This window comes from Panthera pardus, unplaced genomic scaffold (genome assembly GCF_024362965.1).
Source record: "Panthera pardus isolate Hobbes unplaced genomic scaffold, ASM2436296v1 HiC_scaffold_6, whole genome shotgun sequence".
NCBI classification, from domain to species: domain Eukaryota; kingdom Metazoa; phylum Chordata; class Mammalia; order Carnivora; family Felidae; genus Panthera; species Panthera pardus.
The window spans coordinates 21,285,739-21,301,655 of NW_026526991.1; the positions used below are offsets into that span (position 1 = coordinate 21,285,739).

Consider the following 15,917-nt stretch of genomic DNA (forward strand, 5'->3'; position numbering starts at 1 on the left):
TCCCTTTCTCCCTTTCTCCCTTTCTCTCTCTCTGTCTCAAAAATAAACATTAAAAAAAATTTTTAACGATTATTTCTAGTTAAAACTGTAATTTGAGAAAATAATTGTCAAGTAGTACAGCCAATTACTAAGTCTAGAAGAATGGTAGAAATTGATGTGAATCTTTAATAACATGTCCAATAACAGGAACCATAAACAATTTCAGGACAAAGTAAATAACTCAAGAAATGCAGATTTACTGATGAGGTTTGATAAGAATGTCCCAGGGTTTTATTACATGATTGCAAAGAGGTAGGTGTAGAAGAAGGTAGGTAAGTGGGTCAGAAAAGAGTTTATAAACTCTGATGAGATTCTTGTGAGCTGTAAGTGATTCTACCCCCCAAGTACTGTATTTAACTTGGAGATGGTACATTTCAGAAATCTGTTTCAGGTTGCTTTAGCTAATAAAACTTTATGATCTTTGTTTTTATGATGTAGCTGTAGAATGGATCTGATGAAAGTTCAAATAAATCACAACTAAAATTTATAGTAACATTTATGCTTTTATAGTAAATTTATGCTTTTTGATTTATGATCTGTTGCATACCTCATGTTTTATCAAGCCAAAAAAAAGTTTTTTGAAAAATTTTAACCACTCGTTATATAAGGTTTCTGTGTTCATAATTTTATTTAACCTGTGTCTTTGTATTAATAATAACTAACACTCCCTGAGTTTTCCTATGTATTAGGGACATTTCCTAGCATTTTACATGTTATAACTCAGTTAATCCTCAGAACAGCCCCATGAAGCAGGTATTATTATTATTATCTCCATTCCACAGATAGGGAAACTAAAACAGAGAGAGGTTGTGTAGTAAATGGCATTTTTATTACAAAGCTGGAAATCTTGACTTTTTGGGCGTTATCGCCTGTTACCTTAAGCAAATTATAAATCTTTGATTATGGACTTAACTTTGTTTTGCCATAAATGTCTACTTAGCACAGTGCTTTGCATGTAATAAATGCATAATCTAAGTCAAACACATTCTTTCCATTTGGAAATTTTATTTCTCTAGTTAGCTATTTTTGTTGTTACTACTGAAAAAACTAGTAAATGTATTTTCATGTGTTATGTGTAATTAAAGAAAATTTTGGATGAAGTAGAAGCTGTTTTCATGTTTTAAGTATGTTTTTAAATTGTTACATTGTTAAAAATAAACCATAAAATTAACCAATAAAATATATACATTCATATTAAAATTTATTTCATGCTAGGGTTGAGGGTCCGACTCTTGATTTTGGCTCACATCATGATCTCACAGTTTGTGGGATCAAGCCTGGAATCAGGCTCTTCACTTGACTGCGTGGAGCCTTTTTGGAATTCTCTTTCTCTGCCCCTGCTCCACTCACACACACACTCTGTCTCTCAAAATAAACACTTATTTATTTTGACAATACTGATGTTAGAGTGGAGGACACATGTTTATTTTAAAATAAACCACTTTGCCTGGCATAATAGTGTAGATAGTAATGAAGCTGTGTTTCTGAATTTTGAAAATAAAAAAATCAGTAAGAATTGTGCCCTAAAATTTTTATGACTTTGTTCTGTGCTGTTATACGGCTTTGATATATTCAGGTCAATCAGCTTTCTCCTTTATCCTTGTTTTGAGTCTTTGTTAACATCTATGTTGGTTTTATATATATGTTATGTTTCATTTCTCCTACCCCTCCATTTTCAGTCAATAAATAATTATTCAGAAGTTTAATTCATTGACTTAAATTTTTACCATATTTTTAAAGTTCAGTTTTAAAATGTTTATATAACTGTTTAGAGCTTTAAATTGTTCTTTAGTGAGCAGTAGTGGTTTATTTCATATAACAGATTATTCTCTTTAGGATCAGGCCCTTCTCAATTATACTATTCAGTAGAGTAATACAATTATCTGGGGATCTCAGATGGCAATTTAGTTCAAAGAGCTGTAGCAACACTTGGAAAAAGCATAGGTAGAAAAATACCTCTTCCACGCCTTTAATACTCTTTTGTGAGTTTCATCCCTTTGTTTGCCTAGTATATACATGTAATGAAGGTCTTCTTTTCCTTTGTCAATTAAATTATGACAAATGTTGCTGAAGAATCATTCTCCTGTTTCTGTTTTTGGAAGAAACGTATTAATAAATGATTGGGAAACAGTTGTACAAAACTGAAATATATGTAAATTAATGCCTAATATGAATAATTGAAGATAAATAATTTGATATATACACACTGCTTACCCAGTATAGGGAATCAGCTTTTTAATAGCTGTGAATGTAAGTTACCAATATGTCTTCTGATTTCTATTTAAAACAGTTTAATAGATGAGCAATATTAATATGTTTTCAAGATTAACTCTATACCTTGGCTATTTTGAAGTATTATTTGGATAAACATGAACTTTTGATATTGGTTCAGTTAAAACTATAATCAATGTGTTCATGATTTAATCTAAATAGAAAGAGGGAAGGAAAAAGAGAACTGTTATTTGGATATCTGTTTTGTACCTGATGCTTTCCATATTATCTTTAGTCCTCACTAAAATTGTGTGAGGTGGTGTTATTTTCCCCATTTTATAGGTGAGCAAACTGAGGCAGAGAGGTATCACAATAAGTAGCTAAACAAGAATTCAGACTGACTTGTCTGACTTTAAGGCTCATCCTCTTTGCAGATGTTGTCCTTTTAGTACGTACTAAATTGAAGGTATAATTTCTTGTTAATGACATGTATTTTAATCTTTTCATCTTTCATTTTTACTCCTGTCAGGCCTATCTTTTGGGTTTCTGATGAACTTTTGTTTTTATAAAAATGGCATATACTTATTAGAACATTTAAACATATAGAAAAGTATAAAGATGAAGAAATCTAAAATCTTACCAACCAAAGGTACTCTTGATATTTGACATTTTCTAATGCATTTTTTACATAATTGAAATCATATTGTAATTTTGAACCTTGAATTTTCACCATAATAATATAGGCATTTTCTTTATATGGTTGGCAACACATATTACCTGATACGTATGTAGCATGATATATCATAAGTAAAGGGATTATTTCCCCTTGGGCATTTAAGTGCTTTCACTTTTTTCCTTTTGCAAAAACCATTGAGATCAAGAACATTCTTGTACATAACCAGTCAGGATGTTCCTTGATTTCTCCACTAACCCTTCCCACATGCACACACACACACACCCACGCATCCCATCCTGCCCACCATTAAAGACATAGAGTCAAATTTGTGTTCATGAGTTACTCAGATAGTCTTTGTCTGTCCCTTTGTCCTTCTTTTCTTCCTATCTTCCCCTTGAATATGCTTACAGTATTTTTAAAGTACAATTAGGTTCATTTGTTTAAGTTTCCTTTCAATTTTAGATGCTTCCCCTTTTCTCATTCTTTCTCATTTTGTTTTTTTATGTATGTATTTACATGCTTTCCAAAGTCAAAACTATTCAAAGCCAACCCCTCCTCTTGTGTACCACATCTGCTTTCATCTACTCAGGACTCTGCTCTAGCAATTGTCTGTCCTTACTGCACCATCAGTAGTTTTCTTTTTTCTGCATTATTGTCACCAGTGTATAAGCTTGCTGAGTTTTCTCTTACCTTAATAAAAAAACAAAACCTGGTTACAACCTGGTTTCTTTCCTACCTCACTGGTTCTTCTTTTTTAATCTCCTTTATTGGTTTCTTTTACATTTCCTTGTCTTCTTAGTGGTCTCTGACCATAGTCTTTGAGCCATTTGATTTTCTGTCTTCATCTTGTAGCCACAAATATCTATAACATTGGTGATTACCAAATTTGTATCTGCAGCTACAGAATGAGATTTCAATATCTGACTACCTAATTGGCATCTCTTCTTGGATTATCTAATAGTCATCTCTTAATTAAACTGTTCAAAGCCTAAATTCTGATCCTTAATCCCAAACTTATTTTTCCCTCTTTTTCTTTACCCTGAAAAATGGCAACTCTATCCTTCCATTTACTCAGAGTAAAAACCTTGGAGTCATCCTTGACTTCATTCTGTTTAATCAGCTCCTGTTGGCTTTACCTTAGGATATATCTAGATTGTTCCCTTTCTGTCACTTCCTACTTTTCCTTCTTGATTCAAGACATATATTCTTGAAGAAGGCAACATCTTCTCTTACCTGGAGTATCGCAATAACCTCCTGTCTGGGCTGCCTGCTTCTGTCCATGTCCACCCTTTCATATATTCTCAGTGGAGTGACCCTTAAAAGTTGAAGTTTCCTATTCTAGTTAAAACCATCTCCAATAACCAATCACTTTCATTTTTACTCATAGTAAAAACCAGAGTCCTTAGAGTGGCTTTAAAGGTCCCACATGATTTGTCTCCTCTTATTTCTCTAACTTACTCCATCTGCTTTTAGTCTTGCCTTTTTGTTCATTTCCTGTAGCCACATTAACCTTCTTGCTATTTCTCAGACATGCCAAGCATGTTCCCACCTCAACTTTTTTACCTTTGCTTCTCCTTGGCCTAGAGCTTTCTTTTCATTAGATATTTATATAGCTACCTCCTTCACTTCCTTCAGATCTTTTTGCCCACATGTCATCTTTTCACTGAGGATTTTCCTGTCCATCCCTTTAAAAATTAAAATGTCCTCTGCTTGCCCCTGCTATCTTATTACTATATTGCTTTGTTTTTTTTCTCCGTAGTCAGAATCTGGCTTACTATATATTTAACTTATTTTTTCATTCTTTTCAGAACCCAGCCCCCTTAAGTTCCATGAAGGCAGAGATTTTTATCTGTTTTGTTCATTGTCATATATCCATTGTCTGTTAATTTATAGGTATCAATTAAAATTTATTGAATGAATGAATGAATGAATGAATGTAATGCTTAAGGCCTTGTAGAATCAAGTCCCTCCATTGTCCTTTCAGATTTATCTTCTACTCTTCTGGCCCTCTTGTTACATTGTAGATGCTGATCTTTTTTCCGTTCTATTTTATACCATGCTCCCTCCTTCCTGAGAACCTTCCTTTGTATGTTTTATTCCCACTGCTTGGAACACTCTTTCTTCCCTGACTCCCTTCTTTTCCTTGCCCAGTTAATTTCTACTCATTCTTAGATATCAGCTCAAAAGTCCCTGTTTTCAGAGAAGCTCTAGATTAAAGCCCTGTACTGTATTCTCTCTTAATCATGCTTTTTGGTGTTCTGTCTACCAGCTGAATTGAGAACTGCACAAAGGCAAGGACATCTTGAGTGTACTGCTTGTCAGTATATGTGTATGAATAGTGAATTCTCAGTAAGTAGGCATTGAATGCTCCCTTCTAGCTCTAATAGTGTGCCTTGAGGTAGTGGCAGGCCATTCCTATATGATTAGGGGTGGGAACCTATCAGGAAACATCATAGTATTAAACCAAACATGATTGGTGGTAAGTATAATATAACCTAGCATCACTGGTCAAATATGGGTTAAATATGAATTCTGCATTTCTCAGTTGACCTTCTGTGAAAAAATATGAATCCAGATAAAATATGGCTCAAAAAATTCTGGTTTAGAGTCAATGGGAAGCATGTGTATATTGATAGGTATTCTTGTTGATGTATTGGGCATAACCTGTATATCTTATTCCTTTAATATTTAGTTTCAAAAAATGGTAGAAGACTGGCTGATAACTCTTGTTACCCAGTAGTTAATTTTGTCAGTAGTTTCATTTTTGAAAAAAGCACTTCCTGGGCAGTTAGCAGTTTTTCATTTTTTAGGGCTGTTTGATTTATTTACTTTTTCATTTGAACAGTTTTTATTTAAAGTTGAATATAAGATTACTTTATTCCTTCATCTTCTCAATAGTTTCTTCTTTATATTTGCCCTTTTCCTACTTGGCGAGATTTGGCTTTATGTTCAAGGATCCTTTTGTGGTGTTTTTCTAGTTTTAGTCTAGTGATGGCCATCTTGCCAGGATGAATGCCCATATGGACAATTGTGCCATTCGCCTTCCGTCACAGTACTTGTTCAGTGTAGATGACCTGGAGTACTTTGCCAATTTGCTGACATTTGTAGTGTCTGTGCACAACCTGTAGTTCATCATCCTTTCAGATGGGCGTGAATTGAACATTGTACTTGCATCTTAGCTCTTTTATTATTACTCTTATCATCATAATTAGTTGAGATATTGGGCAAATATGTTAGTTTCTCATTATGTTTACTCATCTAAACAGTGGAAATAAAAATAGTATTGACCCTAATGGGTTATCGTGGGAATTAGATGAAGTAATAATGATTGCAAACAAAGAACGCAGTAAACCCTTGGAAAATGTCCAGTATTATTTAAAATTTTATTGTTACTTGCAATCTTTTTTCTTAGGTTTAAGAATTTTCATTTTTCATCATCGAGAATCTGTGTTCTTTAATTAGAATTTAGGGTCCACTCTCCCATGTGACTTTTGGCACTTTCATTAAGCACTCTATACTTCATTTAGTTGAACTACAGAATGGGTAAATGGTATTTGCACAGCCAATTTAGGATTATAAATAATTGGTATCTTTAAATGTCACATAGGAAACACTGAAATTGGCTGCCAAGTAGAGTTGCATGATCCTCTTTGTCAGAGACCTTTTAGAGAAAGATTTGTGTACTCTGATATATTTCTGAATGATCTGGGTTAGTTTTTAAAGGTAGGAATCTCTGGATGATTCTAAAAGGAGTACTGATAACTTCTGATATTGTTCTTGAAATGATAAATGGTGGCAACACTGATGCTACTTCTAAAGGGTCCCCTTAACCTTCTTTGTAGGTTGGTTCATAGAAGAGGAATATCTCTTTCTGCCAAGTGGTCTGTAGCAAAGTGAATATCATGTGATGTGGGATGGCTTTGAGCTATCCCCACTGCCTCACATAGTACCTGGAAATAGTAGACACTACTTAAATATTCATAAATTTGAAAGGCAGTAAGAACCAGAGTTTGATTGTATATGGGAATATGATATTCAAATGTATGCTGAAAACACTGCAGGCTTTATGTAAGAGAGCTATGGATAAGAGATCAAAACAGTAATAACGAAAATGGATCAAAAAACATGGATTAAAGTAGAGCTTGTCACTGCAGTTTTGTGTTTCTTTGTGCTGCTATTACATTTTTAATGCTCTGTATATTTGCAAGAATGACTGTGGTACAATAACTGACACTAAAATAAATGCAATATATATTCTCTTTCAGATTTACTAAAAATTTATCTCCTGACAAGATAAATCTGAGTACCCTCAAAGGAGAAGGTGAATTGAAGAATTTGGAGCTGGATGAAGAAGTGCTCCAGAATATGTTGGATTTGCCAACATGGCTTGCTATCAACAAAGTTTTTTGTAATAAAGCATCTATTAGGGTGAGATTTTGATATCTGTGGAAAGCATTTTCTATTTTCAGTTTTTATTTCATTCCTATTTCTTAAGTATTTTGTTATAGATCTATAAAAAGGCATTTTTATTAATATAATTTAAAAAGACAAATAACTATGTTTAAATAATTGCATGAATGTGTGTCTGGTGAACTTAATGAAGTCATATGCTAATATAATAGTAATTTATAGTTTAGTTTTAAAGTTTAATCCTAACATTTAAATAACATTACTGATAGTTTTTTTTAAATTTATTTTTTAATATTTTTTTATTTTTGAGAGAGAGACAGAGAGTGAGTGGGTAGGGGTAGAGAGAGAGGGAGACACAGAATCCGAAGCAGGCTCCAGGCTCTGAGCTGTCAGCACAGAGCCTGACATGAGGCTTGAACCCACAAACCGTGAGATCATGACCTGAGCCAAAGTTGGACGCTTAGCCAACTGAGCCACCCAGGCTCCCCCATTACTGGTAGTTTATTAATAAAATAATTGACTAAATTTGGCACATATTCAAAGATATTTTTTCATAATATTTGTTAATTGGGACAATTTAAATTTGTAGTAAGTAAACACAATTTCAAATAAAGACGTCAAGACACATATCTTATTCTGTACATTATACTTTTATTTGAAATTTTCTTTTCCTCATTTGTTTCTTCCTTGAGGATTTTTAAGTTTATTATTTCTCCTCATTATTATTGTTATTTTTCCTTATTAAAATTTATTCCTACTTACCTTTGAATTTAATCGTATGTCATATCACTTCTTGCCCTTAAAGACCAGGTGTTTTGAGAGTCTACTCAGTAGAAATAGTGCATGAGTAATGTGTTTCATAAAATTAAAATTAGACTCGAAAGAAAAGAGTGTGGAAAGGTTCCAATATCCTTTGATGGTCGCCTTTAATTTTTGTTATATCCTCCATAAACCCAAATATCTATAAAGATGTGATTTTTCAGTGTAAGGCATGCTTGGACATTAGTTATTTGATATTACCTACATTTTACATAAATAGCCTCGTTTGTGTATTTTTCTTGAATATCTACAAAAATATGGGTCAGAATTTTATTTTCTTTTATTTTTAATTTTTAAAAAAGATTTTATTTTTAAGTAATCTCCACACACAACATGGAGCTTGAACTCATGACTCTGAGATCAAAAGTCACATGCTCTTCTGACTGAGCCAGCCAGGTGCCCCATGGTCAGAATTTTAGAATTGAAAAAACTGTTACATGAACAGTTAAATGAACAAAACACCCATCATGCTTTGCTGGGAAATCTTAAATTATGACGTTAAGGGGTGCCTGGCTGGCTCAGTCTGTAGAGCATATGATTTTTTAATCTCAGGGTCATGACTGCAAGTCCCACATTGGGTATGGAGCCTGAAAGAAAGAAGAAAAAGAAAGAAAGAAAGAGAGAGAGAAAGAAAGGAAGGAAGGAAGGATGAAGGGAGGGAGGAAGGAAGGAAGGAAGGAAGAAAGAAAGAAAGAAGGGAGGGAGGGAGGGAGGAAGGAAGAAAGGGAGGGAGGGAGGGAGGAAGGAAGGGGAAGGAAGGGAAAGGAAGGAAGTAAGGAAGGAAAAGAAAGAAAAGACGGAGGGAGGGAGGAAGGAAGGAAGAAAGAAGTTAACATATTTTTAAGGTCTGGAAAAAAAGAAACTTAAGAGGACCTGAAATTCTTATTTTAAAAGATAACCAAGAAAATAATGATTAGTAGTCTTTTCGTATACAAAACAGGTACATCTGATTTTAAGAGTCTGAATGAATTTGCTCAGTTTATTATTTTGCAATTTGAGAAAAAAGTCATCTGATAAAATTTGGTATATCTATCACTAAATTAAGAGAGCATCTGCGTGGCATAGTCAGTTAAGTGTCTGATTCTTGATTTTGGCTCAGGTCATGATCTCACGGTCCTGATATTGAGCCCCATCACTAAATTAAGAGAGCATCTGCGTGGCATAGTCAGTTAAGTGTCTGATTCTTGATTTTGGCTCAGGTCATGATCTCACGGTCCTGATATTGAGCCCCATGTTCGGCTCTGTGCTGACAGGACAGAGCCTGCTTCTCTCTGCCCCACCCCGCTCACGCGTGGGCGCGTGGGCGTGCTCTCTAAGTAAATAAACTTTTTTTTTTAAAGAGAGAACATCTGTGTTGATTGCTATTTTTTAATGATTGATTTTAAAGAAAACAATTTTTGTTTTTTTAATTTTTCTTTGGTAGATCCCATGGACAAAATTGAAAACACATCCCATCTGTTTGGTGAGTTCTGACTTACCTCAGAAATAAACATTTATATATGATATGATTTAAGTACTTTGCTAATATTAATGCTTTATTTCATAGAAATATGATCTTCTGGCTTTTCCACTAATTAGCTTTCATTTTATTTGAATAGTACTTAGTTTTCTCAGCCCTTAAATGAGAAGTTTGAACTTAAAATGGGAGGGTCTTTAAATTTTCACATGTGTTATGTTGTAAGTTGGTATATTTTTATTGTATCATTTAGCTCTTTATTGATATACTATGGCAGTATTAATAACATTTAATTCATGCTTTCTGTGTTTCTGATTTTAATCATCTAGTAAATTAAATAATATGCACATTAATATACTTTTCTTTTTTAAAGAAAATTTAAGAAAGATTGGTCATTTGGTTACTTATTGATTCATTTATTCCACAAATATTTATTGAGCACCTTCCCCATTTCCTGAGGGAGCTTAATATTTTTATAGAGGAGACTGACAATGAATAAGTAAACAAATAAGATAATTTCAGATAATAAATGCTGTATTAAAATAGAAAATGAAGAATGACTAAGTTTTGTTAGTGATGACTACCAAAGACATTTGATCTTCAACAAAAACTGTTATCTTGAAAGAAATTTTTTCATTATGGGAATGTCTTTCCACATTTCTTTCATATTTCATATTTTTAATTGTTATATGTCTTAAATCTCAAGTCTTAGATTGGTAAGTCCCATTCATTAATACATAATCTCATTTAGCAATTAATAATGTTATACATTCTGGGACTAGAGATTGCACTCCTGTAAAATCTATTGATTTCACCAGCATATGGCTACTTGTAGTTTTTTTCTTTCATAATCGTATATGCCCACAGCCTTTTTTTTTTTTTTTTTTTTAAATCAGATAATAAGTTCCTTGAGAAAGGACTGAGCACATTGTTTTCTGTTTTGGTATTTGTTTGAAAGACATTTAAAGTGACTCTGCTTGCTTACTGTTTACTTTGTTCCTAAAGAAATGAAAGAGAAAATAGCATTACATAATATTTCAAAACATACATAAAATAAAATACTGTATCTAATTTTTTACATTTTTGATGTTATTTTTATTAGTCCCTGGATAAAGTAATAATGGAAATGAGTACATGTGAAGAACCACGAAATCCTAATGGCCCATCACCAATTGCAACTGCTTCAGGACAAAGGTAAGCTATTTCCATTAATCTGCATGACTGGCAAAGGGAGTCCTTTTCTTTGGTCAGCTCTGTTATCTGTAGTGATGGGACATAAAATTTCCTAATGTCAGACAATCTCTATTTCAGTCACCTTTCCCATCAAACAATTTGCAGTTTTGGTATTGTGCTGCCAAAATAGTAGAATTTATTTTTAGCCTCTTTTGTTTATTTTGCTTTCCTTGATATTAAATAGTAATGATCAACCAAAAGCTTCTATAAATCAGATAGTCTCTTAGTCTCTAAGTAGTTTTTTTGCCTATCATTTATTTATTCTGTGCATCAGTGGAACTTTTATGACTCTTAAGTGTTAAGTTGGTGCCTTAAAAAAATTATAGGCCATTTGGGTTATTCTAAAACTCATTAAATATAGAATGCTCATACTTTATAAAAATTGGATTTTGATAAATAAAAATCAGATGCTAATAAAGTAGAAGCATGAGAGCCATTTCACAAAGTTTTGCTGAAAAGTTAGATCTTAATCTTTAAAAAATTTCCCATTTATTGTATTCATTAAATTTGGATCTCATACTGTATTTCATTTCTTTAAGGCAGGATGTCTCCACTAATTTTGGGATTGTGCACCTATTCATATAAAATGTTCACATAGATTTTAATTTGATTAGTGCCTCTTCAAGTTATACAACATGGCAGCCTTAAACATTTTATAGTGTTCCAGGTTCTGTGTAAAACCAGTGTTAAACTCTTCTTTGGAATGGATGCGTATGGGGTACCTGGCTGGCTCAGTTAGTAGAAGATGCGACTCTTGATCTCAGGGTTATAAGTTTGAGCCCTACATTGGGTGTAGAGATTAATTAAAAATAAAATCTTAAAAAAATAAAATAAAATAAAAAATAGAATGAATGTACACATCAGATACACAGACACACATGCATATACATTTCCACCTTCCTCTTTCAGCATGTTTTTATAGTACTTTATAATTTTGGCTTATGGTTAATCTACTTCAACATTTTCCAGACTTGCCTGATGGTAGCAATCACTTTGGGTGCTTATTAATCTATAGTCTCTTAGGGTCCTTTTTTTTTTTTTTTTTTTTTGAAATTAGGATTCTTGAGGTCTTAGAATGGTTATCAAGACTGTGATTATATATTTTCAACAATTCTTTATACTTATACAATTTGGGGAAACACTGATTTATTTGATTTTGTCTCTAAGAGATTAAAATACAGGGAAATTAATATTTAACAGGAGGGCCTTCTGTGTAGGACAGGTGAGTTGATAATAGTCCTATAGATTTTAACGTTTGTTTATTTTTGAGAGAGAGAGCATGAACAGGGGAGGAGCAGAGAGAGAGGGAGACACAGAATCTGAAACAGGCTCCAGGCTCTGAGCTGTCAACACAGAGCCCGACGCGGGGCTTGAACTCACAGACCGTGAGATCATGACCTGAGCCAAAGTCGGATGCTTAACCGACCAAGTCACCCAGGCGCCCCCCAAAAAAATTTTTTTTAATGTTTTTATTTATTTATTTTTTGAAGGAGAGAGAGAGAGAGAGAGAGACAGAGCATGAGTAGGGGAGGAACAGAGAGAGAGGGAGACACAGAATTCAAAGCAGGCTCCAGGCTCTAAGCTGTCAGCACAGAGCCCGATGCGGGGCTCAAACTCATGAATTGTGGGATCATGACCTAAGCCGAAGTTGGATGCCCAACAGACTGAGCCACCCAGGTGCCCTGATAATAGTCCTATAGATTAATGATCTAGCAAATTTGTAAGTTCAGAAATTTGATTTTACCGTGTCATATAGAGGAGATGTACTTCTATGTGAAGATAAATCAAACTTAGAAGAGACTTACTTGAAAACTAGAGTTTCACCTTTTAAATTTACAATGGATGACATAACCAGAAACTTGTCTACCTTAGTCATAGATTCAGGCTTCACGCCTCTAATGGTAAATCCTCCAGTAAAGTCGTAACACTTTTTATTTTATTTATTTATTTTTTAATTTTATTTTTAAAATTTGTATCCAAATTAGCATATAGTGCAACAATGATTTCAGGAGTAGATTCATTAGTGCCCCTTACCCATTTAGCCCATCCCCCCCCCCACAACCCCTCCAGTAAACCCTCAGTTTGTTCTCCATACTTATGAGTCTCTTATGCTTTGTCTCCCTCCCTGTTTTTATATTATTTTTCTTTCCCTTCCCTTATGATCTCTGTTTTGTCTCTTAAAGTCCTCATATGAGTGAAGTCATATGATTTTTGTCTTTTTCTAATTTCACTTAGCATAACACCCTCCAGTTCCATCCATGTGATTGCAAATGGCAGGATTTCATTCTTTTTGATTTCGAGTAATTCTCCACTGTGTGTGGTAAAAAATACCACATCATTTTTATCCATTCATCCATTGATGGACATTTGGGCTCTTTCCATACTTTGACTATTGTTGATAGTGCTGCTGTGAACATTGGGGTGCATGTGTCCCTTCAAAACAGCACACCTGTATCCCTTGGATAAATGCCTAGTAGTGCAATTGCTGGGTTGTAGGGTAGTTCTATTCTTAGTTTTTTGGGGAACCTCCATACTGTTTCCCAGAGTGGCTGCACCAGCTTGCCAAACAACTTTGGCTTCCCAAAGTTGTAACACTTTTCAATGTGCATAGGTTAGAACAGATGACATTGGATATTCCAGAGGGTGTTCCCAAATAATTACTATAGATATATTCATTCCAACTCCAGGAATATTTCTGTCTAAGTGACCAATATTTGTCCGTGGGATTAAAGCAACTTCTCCCTAGGATGCTGATGAGTTCTTCCTCTTTAGTTCTCAATTTTCTAAGCCCAAGGTAAACAACCAAAATTACCTAAGGCAAGCTAAGGACTATATAAACTATTGTACAAACACCATTTTACTTAAGGACCACAGCAACCTTTTGAAAATGTGTATAATAATAATTATTTTTAATGTTTATTTATTTATATTTGAGAGAAAAAGAGAGCACAAGCAGGGGAGGGGCAGAGAGACGGAGACAGAATCTGAAGCAGGCTCCAGGCTTTGAGTTGTGAGCTGTCAACACAGAGCCCCACGCGGGGCTCAAACTCACTAGCAGTGAGATCATGACCTGAGCTGAAGTTGGACGCTTAACCAACTGAGCCACCTGGCGCCCCAAAATATGTATTGTTTTTATTTTACAAATGAAGATACTGAGGCTGAGTTTTTCATATGTTTTTTCACCCAGACTTTTCATAGTATTAATAAGAATATAATGCTATTAGTACTATAAATAATAGTTGTGTTTCATAAAGTATCATGAATCAAGACATGGGCTGTTTGGTTCATATGCATTATTTCATGTAGCCCACATGTAACCTCAGAGTATTACCTGATTTAAAAGATAAGTCATTGGAGGATTAGGAAGTTTATTTACTTATTCAATGAGATAGAAAATAAGGAAGCCTAGCAGCAGGTAGAGGGGAGGGAAGTGCACGATCAATAAAGATGATAGGTTCACTTTCACGCATGTTGGCTTTAAAATGTGTGAGAAGCATCCAGATGGAAATATTTGGTGGACATCTGAATTTTTCTGAATTTCATTTTTTTCTTTTTTCTTTTTTTCAATTTTCTTTTTTCTTTTTTAAAATTTACATCCAAATTAGTTAGCATATAGTGAAACAACGATTTCAGGAGTAAATTCCTTAATGCCCCTTACCCATTTAGCCCATCCCCCCTGCCACAACCCCTCCAGTAGCCCTCAATTTGTTCTCCATATTTATGAGTCTCTTATGCTTTGTTCCCCTCCCTGTTTTTATATTATTTTTGTTTCCCTTCCCTTACGTTCATCTGTTTTGTTTCTTAAAGTCCTCATATGAGTGAAGTCATATGATTTTTGTCTTTCTCTGACTAATTCACTTAGCATAATACCCTCCAGTTCCATCCACATAGTTGCAAATGGCAAGATTTCATTCTTTTTGATTGCCGAGTAATACTCCATTTGTGTGTGTGTGTGTGTGTGTGTGTGTGTACGTACGTATATGTATACATTTATACACCACATCTTCTTCATCCATCAATGGACATTTGGGCTCTTTCCATACTTTGGCTATTGTTGATAGTGCCGCTATAAACATGCATGTGTCCCTTCAAAACAGCATCCCTGTATCCCATGGATAAATACCTAGTAGTGCAATTGCTGGGTCGTAGGGTAGTTCTATTTTTAGTTTTTTGAGAAACCTCCATACTGTTTTCCAGAGTGGCTACGCCAGCTTGCATTCCCATAACAGTCTGAAGTTCTAGTGAGAGATCTGGATAGAGATGGATTTAGGAATAATGGTCATAGTGATGATAATTGAAGTAATGTGCCATTTGGGCAAATTTTCACCACCCCTCCTGCCAAAATATATTGATAATCTACATTCCAAGCATACTGTCCTACTCATTATTCCCTTTTTCTTTTCTTTTTTTTTTTAATGTTTATTTATTTTGAGAGAGAGCGTGAGCAGGGGAGGGGCAGAGAGAGAGGGAGAGAGAATTCCAAGCAGGCCCTGCATTGTCAGCACGGAGCTGGACATGGAGCTTGATCCCCATGAACTGTGAGGTCACTACCTGAGCTGAGATCAAGCATTAGATACTTAACCCAGGCACCCCATCTACTCATTATTCTCATTGTGACCTCTACTTTCCTACTTTTTTGCACTCGCTCATTCTTTTCCCTAATGTAAGATTTCCCTTTCTCCCATCTCTCCCTGAGGGAAATACATTTTTCTTTCCTGGATAGATTTCTCCCTAGTTATGAGCAATTTCTTCTACCAAGTGTAGTGATGATTCTATTTTTAAAGCACTTAATTATAGACTACCTTAATGTTTCAGTTCTTAGGGTATATGTGTTTTTCGTCTCCAAGGAACTTGCAAGCCCTAGAATACCACAACTATATTTTGGTTTCCTTATTTCCCAGCGTAGTGCACATGGTAGATGTTCAACAAATATTTGCTGAATTGAATTAGAAAATGTGAACTTTTTCTGACTTTATTCCTGAATTATGAGATTATATTGTAGTTATAGTCTGTAACCTTCTTTGTGTCAAGAATTTAGCTCTCTTATTTATAGATTCCCAGTTGTCTGGATAT

General features: G+C 34.3%; 1 protein-coding gene across 2 annotated transcripts in view; it reads left to right on the forward strand.

The window, feature by feature from the left end:
- The window catches only part of BLTP3B (bridge-like lipid transfer protein family member 3B), a 111,548-nt gene that overhangs the window by 35,789 nt on the left and 59,842 nt on the right, over positions 1-15,917 (forward strand). For both annotated transcript variants that reach the window (XM_019446548.2, XM_019446547.2), the window contains 3 exons: positions 7,192-7,354; positions 9,579-9,617; positions 10,714-10,805. In XM_019446548.2, coding sequence (XP_019302093.2) covers positions 7,292-7,354; positions 9,579-9,617; positions 10,714-10,805 — 194 coding nt within the window. In that variant the 5' untranslated portion in view covers positions 7,192-7,291. The remainder of the gene's footprint in view (positions 1-7,191; positions 7,355-9,578; positions 9,618-10,713; positions 10,806-15,917) is intronic.